This window comes from Glycine max, chromosome 10, assembly GCF_000004515.6.
Source record: "Glycine max cultivar Williams 82 chromosome 10, Glycine_max_v4.0, whole genome shotgun sequence".
NCBI classification, from domain to species: Eukaryota; Viridiplantae; Streptophyta; class Magnoliopsida; order Fabales; family Fabaceae; genus Glycine; species Glycine max.
In genome coordinates, this window is record NC_038246.2 from 91,754 (window position 1) to 101,837 (window position 10,084).

General features: G+C 35.5%; 1 protein-coding gene across 2 annotated transcripts; it reads right to left on the bottom strand.

Moving 5' to 3' along the window:
- Positions 1-1,606: 1,606 nt before the first annotated feature.
- LOC100788948 (U4/U6 small nuclear ribonucleoprotein PRP4-like protein) lies at positions 1,607-7,350 on the bottom strand. Of its 2 annotated transcripts, none has more exons than XM_003535845.5 (6): positions 7,143-7,350; positions 3,727-4,629; positions 3,175-3,625; positions 2,883-3,080; positions 2,683-2,764; positions 1,607-1,931 (listed from the first exon to the last, which is right to left on the bottom strand). In XM_003535845.5, exons 2-6 carry the CDS (start codon positions 4,614-4,616, stop codon positions 1,840-1,842), a joined length of 1,713 nt encoding a protein of 570 aa, XP_003535893.1. In that variant the 5' UTR covers positions 4,617-4,629; positions 7,143-7,350; the 3' UTR covers positions 1,607-1,839. The 2 variants fall into 2 exon arrangements, with proteins under 2 accessions (XP_003535893.1, XP_014618341.1); XM_014762855.3 differs by having other exon boundaries at positions 3,727-4,667; positions 7,143-7,317.
- Positions 7,351-10,084: the final 2,734 nt, after the last annotated feature.

Consider the following 10,084-nt stretch of genomic DNA (forward strand, 5'->3'; position numbering starts at 1 on the left):
GAAAAGCTGAGCCAGTCCATTATTCATATCTATATAACTTCATTCTCGTTGAATTTTATCGGATTAGGAAAAACCTATAGGAAATTTGCCTCATATTTAAAAAAATATAATAATGATTTTAAATATTTTAATTTCACATTTAAATTTTCAAATACCTTGAGATCTTCGATGCATTCTTTTTCTTGTTGAAAGCGAACCTGATATAGAGCTGAAAATTAGAAAATGAATCTGGAAGCTAGAGTTTGAGTTCCGTTCTTTAGATTAAAGAGATTCCCACCAGCTTAAAGTCTCGCACAAATTAGATTCAAATAAAAATCTTCAATGCTCAAATCAAATGATCTAATATCAATGTTATGTCAACAAGTCATTGAATCCATAAAAACACTCATTCCCTGAACAAAATCCATAGCATAGGTCTGATCTCCGTGCGGATATTGTTCTACATACCAAGTTATGAAGATTTGGGATGTTTTGTCATTATATAAGCCTGAGGTGTAAGGGAGTCTAAGTCAATTGGTTGAATAAATGCGTAAGTTATTTTAAATCTCTGACATTATCTTTGATTCATACGAATCAACCAAAAAAACTAGCTTGAGGTATCCTATTTGGCAAGGGAGAATAGTTATTTTGTTGATATCCTTATATGTTGCAAAATCAAATGGTTTTGACCATAACTCTCAAATTAATTATATTACGTTCTTTCTACATTCAATTATATAAAAACTAAACCTTTGTAACATTTGAACATGAACCTATTCTATACTTTGACATTGGTGAATCTGTTAACTTAAATGATCAACTTACAAAAATCTTGACAAAATCTTTAAGGGGACCACAAATTCAATTTATTTGTCCCAAGTTTAGTCTCCAACTTGAGAGTGTTGGAAACAATTTGTATTCATAGGGAATTGATGTCTAGATAGCCGAATAGACAGATTCATGTATGGCAACTTTTTTTTTTTGTTTTGAAAGAATGTATGGCAACTTATTATTTTCCTAGGAAATCACATTTCTATTTCTATTGCTTTAAATATAATTCATTCTGAAAAATAGGGATAACCGAGGAAAATTAAGTAAAAACCGTGTATTAAAGTAGAAGGATGCATGAAATATAGGATAATTACATTGTACAATTTTTCTTTGGAAACAGCCAAATGATATTATTATTGGGTACAAGAAGTACCAAAAGGGATACACATACGTGCATGGGATAAGTAGGGCCACCCTCCCAATGCTGATACACAATAATACCCCACCAACGTTACAACAATATTACTGATGACGACAACCAGTAAACCCCACAACATTTATTCCCAAGCAGGATATAGTGGAGTAATGACTGCACCCGAGAGCAATAACAGGTACACAAAAACATAGGACAAGTAGAGTAATGACTCCATTAATTGTACATATCCCGTTTTCTCTAAATCAAATATAATATCCCTATAAAATACAATTATTAATAGAATTCAACAATTAAAAATACTAAAGCTGCCGAATGCTTTTACACACCGAGCATTCCACCAAAATCCAATCTTTAACTATAGTAAATAAAAATAAAAAGGAAAAAAACAAATAACGAAACAGCAGCAAGGGAAAAGCTATATAAAAATTTAAGAGATATTTACTCATGCTACATCAAGCGAGAAAGATATTACCAGTACTCCAGTTCCTCAATTGAGTGATACATCAGGCGGCAAATAACATGTTTTCAATGCAATGTATAATTACTAAAAATCCAAGCATAGTCATGCTGCTACGCTGTTGTTTCTAACAAAAATGATTAATCTAACTTGCACCACCAAAGTCCTTTGATAAATTGCATCCCCTCAAATTAGCTTAGTCAACATCCATAGCTTGTTCGTCAGTCGTATTGCTGGACCACAGCTTTATGGTGCGATCATGGGAGACGGTAACAATATACCCGCCATCTGCAACCAATAACAACACAAGCTAAAATCAGAAGTCTGATTCAGTAGACCAAAAACAATTGTCACAACCAACAATGCAAATTGCTAAGCAATACTGGACACTAGTTTTAAGTTTTTATACTGTGTTAGCACCTTAAATTTCCAAAAGAATCCTTAGGTTCAAACTTATATGCCATATGAAAAGGCTATTATATGCAAACATTAAAATCGATTTAGTCCTCGTCTTTCAACATTTTGACAAGATGTTGAAAGCAAAGAAAATAAAATAAAAAACCATCCCTCTCCTTTCATTTTCATTTCCTTTACTTGTCAACACATCTTAGTCCATGGCATGTAGAGGAAAAATCTATGAAACACATACAAAAATATCCCCGGCCAGATTACATCAGCAAATCTTAAACTAGATTTGCACTTTTTGAGTTTCGTTGAATTTTCCATGAAATTAAGGACTTCTCCAATCCACTAAGTTGGTTTACACTGATAATTCACAATTGCTCATAAGATGTACCCATAAAACTCAATGCTACACATAATTTGTTTTATCAATTCACTACAACAAATTATCCAGATATATCATTAGCCTTTCAAAAAACCCACTAGTTTACTTTTTAATTCATTTACGATTTGTGGAAAGGACACTGGGGCAGTGAAACAGACACATCAATCACATGATGGAATAGCACATAAAGATAATAAGGAAATTTGAATCAGAGCCATGGATGTGTAATCCTTTCTAAGATGGAAATCCTACCTCCAAGAACATCCACAGAAGTAACTTTAGCTTCATGCCCTGATAGTGTCTTCACAGGCTTAAAGTCACGGCCTGACCAAACCTGCAGTTAAAACAAAAATATAAATAAGTATACTGAAATCAAAATATACAACTAAAGAATCTTAAAATTTCTCTTGAACAAAACGTTGTTTAAGGTAGAAATAGAATAGAATGTATACCTTAGCAGTCATATCATACGAGGCAGTTACCAAAAAGTAACCTTCTTGTGGCTCAAATTTAACTTGTGAAATTAAATTAGAGTGAGCAGGAATAGTATAAAAGGATTTCTTCTTCCTCAAATCCCAAATCCGACAAGTGTTGTCTTCACCACCCGTGGCTAGATGATATCCATTGGGTGAAAAACTGATGCCGAGAACCTTAAAATGAATTAAAATCATAGTTAGCCTTACAAAATGCACAATCCTGATTTTGAGTGAGAGAGAGGGCAGGCTGGGATCTTTAATGTCTTACCGGTTTGACATGACCTTCCAGTGCAAGGATACTTCTTCCAGTTCGGAGGTCCCAAACACGAGCCAGGGAGTCTAGTCCACAAGATGCAGCCAATGATCCATCATTGTGGAAAGCCAAACCATATACACTTCTACTATGGCCTTCTTGAAGAAGCAACTCGTCTCCTGTTTCTATGTCCCATAATCTCCATGTCTTGTCAAAGCTAGCAGTGCCCAGGTACTTCCCTGATGGATGGAAGGCAATGCGTGCAAGACGGTCTAGATGACCCTCAAATGTCTTCAAAAGAGATCCTTGATTCCAATACTTTGCTGTTCGATCAGCAGAGGCAGTTGCTAAATGATCATGAACAGGAGAATAAGCAACATCAGTAGCACGCTCTGTGTGACCCTTAAAGCTGGAATGCTTTTTTATTTTGGGCATGCTCCACAACTTGGAAGCTCCTGTCAGAGAACTACAAAATGAAAACAATCAGTAGTAGATTAGAATGGTTTCACAAAGAAAGGAAGCGTTAAAAGTACAGCTTAAGATGCGCAACTTGCAACAAAAACATACCAGGTAGCAAGCCATTTTCCATCCCTTGAGAAGGAGCAACCAGAAAGTGGCCGATCATCTCCAATTTCACTGAATTCAAGACTCAAATTCCCAGCCTGCTTCAATGCCCAATTCATCTCTGCATCCATATCTTCATCTGGATCATCCCTTCTTCTCTGTGCACGTTGAATTCGTAATGCAGCCCTTGTCAAAGAATATTTAGCAATATAAATTCTGGCATCGAGGAGAGCCTTTGACCCTTCAGTGTAAAAAGGATACTGCAGTTCTTCCTCAGCCTCATCTATCGAAGCAGAAGCTGCAGCCTCTTCTTCCTCATGAGCTTTCATCAGCTTCTCCAGCTGACCTTCTGCATCCAGCTTCGCCATAATCATCCGCAATCTGTCCCGTCTCTCCATCTCCCTCTCACCAAACAGAGTTATCGGTTCACCAAGATGTCGAAGCCGAGCTCGCACGGCCATATCATTCGTAGGAACAGCAAGAGCAGCAGCACGCCTCTTCATCATGAGCTCCTGCATTGCCTTTTCCTGCCGCTCTCTCACCAGTCTACTCTCTTCGGATATCTCATACTCCCCGCCCCCCTGGTTAATTCTTGCATTTGAGTCATCATTGTCTGAATCCGAGTCACTTGATCCAACCTCACCATTTTGTGGCACAGGTGGCCTAATGACCGGTGGCCGAACTGGAAGCGGTGCCAGAGGGCGAGGGGGAGGAAGTGCAGGAATTGGAGCTAAAGGAGGTACAACAGAAGGTGCAATAACCTGTGGAATAACAGGTTGTATTGGATCCGGTAAAGATGCATTAACAGAAGAAACAGGATCTTGACCATCAGAGGCAGATACAGAGGGTTCTGCAGTAATAGCTGATGTGGTATTTTCCTTCTCTACTTCCATGATTCTTACCCAGCTGAAAAGGATAAATAAACAATACTTGAAAATTTTAGACTGCAAAATCAAATTCAAATAATCATCATTACAAACAAAAATAAAATAACTACACAGAAAGTTAAATTAAATTGTCACGAGGGTAATAAGACCACAAAAAAAGCATCTAAGAATAAAAGGTTCCAAATATCATAGAATTTATAGTTAGGGACACGCAAGAATAGGATGGGCAATAGGCACAATACCAAACCAAATCTATAAACCAATTATAAAGATTGAATTTAACAACCAACCCATTTTCATTTCAAAACTGGTTTGGTTAAAACCAATCCGATTTTCAACATGCGTTAAAACTGTCTTTTAATACAAAAGTCATTTATAAATAAAAAATTTAAACCATTTTTAATTAAAAAAAATTCAATTATAAAAGCAGTTTTGATTATGTAATACAATAAGACAACCACAAAGCTATTGTTGATTACTATGCTGTATCCCAAAACTAAACTAGGCAAGAGAACAGAGCACAATTTACCCATTGATCACATTTAGGATAATTCAAGAAACCTTACAGAAAAATGCATAAAACTTACTAACAAGTGATTTTTCATATTTCAGACATGTTACTCAATCTTTGACTTTCCTACAGTACAAATGGTCAGTTCTCAGCCTGAGACCCCAATCAAAAAGAATTTTATTCACTGTATTAGAGGTACCGCTTCTAAATAGAGGTTTATGGGACAAGGACCTTGTGGGCTAACCCATTTAGCCCTAACTGATGTGGGCTAGGGCTAAAATGGCCCATAGGGGTTAGGGCCAGCCCAAGGACCAACTCTCACTATTATATGAAGATGGACTGATGAGAACCACTCACCACGCCAAATGGATTAATGGCAGTGAGGGACCTAATTGCATTAAGTTGAAACCTGTTAAATTGAACCATTAGACATAAAGAGAATGAAACCCTTTTAATTGCATTCCCCAAAGCTTATATACACTGAGTAAGAGAAACCTGAGCATAAAGAGACTGAAACCTTTTTAATACAAAAAAAGGAAAGAATCAACAGCAACGGGACAACACAGTACACACAAAAACCAATGGAGCATTATGAACCGGACTATCATGGCGACCTTAATTAAGAATCTGACTGCACTAGTAGAGTTATTAATACTTGATGCATGCTAGAAATTCACTATCCAGGAAGCATATCCCAATGTACTCTATATTAGTGGAAACAATGTACTCTATGTTCCATATTGGCTAAACCCGTGAGAGCAAGAAATCTTGTTGATAGAAGTACTATTAATCAAGGGTTCAACTAGGGCTTTCAGATTCTAGGGATATTAACTACAGCAACAACTTGTATTGTTCTTTTGTATTTTGTTCCGACATAAGTTCACATACTTTATTCAATCTGCTTATGGACCTAATCTTATTCACCAGGTATTTAATTTGTCTATTTAAAGTGCAAGGTTCTGCTGAACTGTGACAGGTGAAGATTAACTTAGACTTAAATATAATGAAGCATTTAATACTAGTAGCAATTAGTTTCCATGCATTATAATCATACTCAAACTATCAAGCCTACATTTTCAACAGCATAATCAGACCATTGTTGGTTATCACTTAAAATTTTCAAACGTAACTTTAAACCAAATCAATACTACTTTGACAGCTATATATTACACTTATTGATGTGTATAACTAGCATGCTTAAAAACTATAATGACATGGAAAAGTGCTTCTGCACTGCCAAATCATTCACCAGCAGAATATTACCAACGATAGACATCTTAAATATAAATCAATATTGCATATGCTTCAAATGAATTGAATTTATGTTTAGAGAAATTTTATGACATCCTTGGAAATTAAAGGGTTTTGCTACTGATATTGAGAAACTCTCTCTCCCCAGTCCCCCCCCCCCCCCCCCCCCTTACTGTGCTCAAACTCAAACTCATCCAACCATTCGCCCACACCAAAACCCTTTATAAGATACCATAGCAACTCACTTATATTTACACGATCGAATCTTCATTTCGTTTAAAACTATATGATCCTTGTTCCAAACTATTCTTCAGTCATCACCATAATATTTAATTGTTTGTAAGAAACATGTCAGCTGGGAAAACACACTGATACAGAAAAAAAAAAAAAAGAGACAGAGAGAGAAGCAAAAAACCAGAAAGACAAAACTAACACCATTCAGCTACAATTAACTTCTGAAACTAATTCACCAAAAAAAAGAGAGAACAAAGAAAATTCTGATTTCTTTGCCGTGCGTGTGTCTCAGCGAGAAGAATATACTTCAGTTCTTTTCAAATTACGTGCTATAATCAAAAGAAAACGTAGTAAGAGAATCACTTTCTGAATGGAAACAAAAATACCCATTTTAATGGAAAGTGAACTAAGATGATTTAATGGAAACAAAAGGGTATTTGGGTTATAGTGCAGAAAAGACTTTCTGAAGTGCCAAACATTACCTTGAGAAGAAAATTAAAAAACACAAAAGTGAACTAAGAAGATTTAGTTTTTACCTTGAGAAATTGCAAAAGTAGAAATGGTAGAAGCTGAAATCGTGTGCTTAAAGGGTGTAAAAGTAGGATTGAGCCAAAGTTAAGAAGAGGGGATTAGGGTTCTTTGTGGAGACAAGAATTTGCAGCAATCTAAGCACTCTCGTGCTGAAACTCTCTGCGTGAGTCGGTGACTCAGCAAGTGTGAATTCACGATTGGACTTAGGATGCTGGGCCAACCCACTTTGAGCCCCGGCCCAACCCTTTATTTGTGGACCATATTCTTCCTACACCATTCAATTTTCTTGTACATCCAGCCAAATAAGTGAAATACCAGTTTTCGTGTATGCAAGAACATGGGAAATTTACAAATCAATTAGCAGAATCTTTGATATATGACAATCTTTGCAGGCATTACTGTAACCCTTGCAAGAAGATTATTAAGATATATAACAATCTCCTAGCCTTTTTGATAGAAAGTTATCCAAAGAGCTTAAGGACCTAAAAGCACTTCATGAGTTGAAGGATCTAATGACAAGGTCTAAAGCTAAACTTCTACAAGAAGAGATGACCAAGAGGATCAAGGATTGACTACTCATCAAAGACAAAGAATGAAAAATCACAAGAAACTGAAATGGAGCACGTTGAAGATTGAACAACTCGTTTAGCCGCACCAGCTCGTTAAGCGCTTAGCACAATTTCAACCCGAGCAGGAACTGGGCTTAGTGCGAATATCTGGCTTAGTGCAATTCCAACTCGAAGAGAAATTGAGCTTAGCGCGAAGTACCTGGCTTAGCACAAACCTTCAGCATGAATTTATGAAAATTCTTAATTATAGTTTATTTTTGTAATAGGTTTAAGCTTAATGTAAATAGATATTATTAGAAGCTTAGTTATCTTCATAAGCCTAGATATATAAATATGAAACTCTTAATTGTAAGAATTTTTTGCATAATAGAAATTAAGCTTGTGTTTGGAGAGAGTTTAGCCTCTTCTTTTGTTTTTTTACCGAAAATCAAATTGATTTTTATCAAGGAAGTTATTCCATTGTAACGAATATTCCTTTGGCTTGTCGATTTTTTGCGGATCGTGACATCATTTTGTTCATCTTCCTCATCTTCTCCATCTTTTCTGCTTTTTTTGTTCTTGTATTCTTTGAAGGCCAACAATGGAGTTCTTGAATTTGCATCCGAAACCATCTAAACCAAGCATCCATGCCTTGCATTGCATCATGTAGTAATTAGAGCTTGAATCCGGAGAGCAATTCAAAATTATATCCATCAATTAGGTGCAGTTTTATCATTTTCGTTTTTCAATTTTTTCGGAAAATGAGAAACTGATTTTCATTTGATTCTTGTTTGTTTGTGTTGAATTGTGTGTTTCTTGAGTTAATCTTGCATATGCCTTCGATTTTCCTATCTTTTTGTTGAATTTGGAGTTGATTTGGTCATAATCTGAGTTTGGGTTGTTCTTCATGAAATTCATAGCATTATTCGAAAAAATTTGAGTTTGATCCAAAAGAATTCTATTGGAGAGTGTTGGGGCATTTGTGCAAATAAAAAGTTTATGGTCCTAAAAGAGAAAAATATGAGGGGCCAAAGTGCAAAAAAACAAAAATATTTTGGGGTTAAAATAAAAATGTCAAAAAAATCTTAGGACCTAAGTGTAATTTTTTTAAAAAAAAATTACAATCAAAATTTAATAGCCCTTTTTCCTAGTGTGGGCTTATTGTTGCTTTTTAGCTTTTTAATACTTTCACTTTTTTTGCATAATTGCAGTAGCTTATACTTAGCCAAGAAATATTTTTCTACAACATTAGAGAAGAAAATTTTGTAATTCTTGTATCTTCCTAGTTGTCTTTCTTTGTCATTCCTTTTTTGAGTTGTCCTTTCTTTTTGAGCTTTTACTGTTTGTTTTCTAAACTTCAAAGGTTTTGTCTTAGAGTTTTCTTCTTTGACTTCTTGAATTGAAATCTTTGGTTGATCTCAAGGATTCAAGAAGAGTTAGAGAGTGAAAAAAGACAAGAGTGAACATTATAGAAAAAGTCTTATAAGTATGAAACACGAGTGTTGAAGAGTGTAAACACTTGGTGAGTGATAAGATCCAATATTTATTTTACTAACATTTTCTTGTGGCAATGGTTTCTAAAAGTGATAGTGATCCACCTTCCCCTAGTTCTGCTAAGCTAATGACTTCATTGGCTAAGCAAATGGATAAGTTGTTAAGAAATGTTGAGAGGAGGGTGTGAGAGAGATTTGATGAGATACAAAGAAACACTCAAGATTTGAGTGGCAGAATCGAAGACATAGAGAGGAGGAGGCATCATCGGTCACCTTATCCTTCTCAAGGGAGTGATGATGGTTATGAAGAAGGTAGAAGGCATAGGCATAGGAGGAATAAGGATGGAATGGATGATGTGAAGGTCAAAATTTCCAAGTTTCTAGGTACTGATGATCTGGAACGATCCGAACCAAGCGTCCATGGCTTGGATTGCATCACTTTTAAGTTTAAAGTTTAGATGAATTAAATAATGAAATCAACCCCAATGCTACCCATCCTTCCTACTCGAGTTAATCGGTTAAGCCCAATTAACAGAACAAAATTTAAGTACTAGGTACTAATCCTTAAGTATTTATGGTGCTATTCTCTAACCAAAATTGTAGTTTTATCTTGATAATTTATGTTATTAAAAAAAAATCTTGATAATTTATGCCTAACTTTAATGTCATCTTTCAATACACAGGCTACGGTAGTGAAATTTCAATTTTGAATGGAGAATAGTACCACAATGGCATGAAGTAGTATACCTGAGTTTTGTTCTTTGACATAACCGTGTTTCCTCTTGAGTTTAGGTAGCTAATTCTCCCCTCTAAACTTCTAATTCTTCTATGGCATGATCACCAAATTTAGATATTTTGTAATATGAAAAATTAAAGTGGGAGACTCTTATGACCACTTCAGAAGAG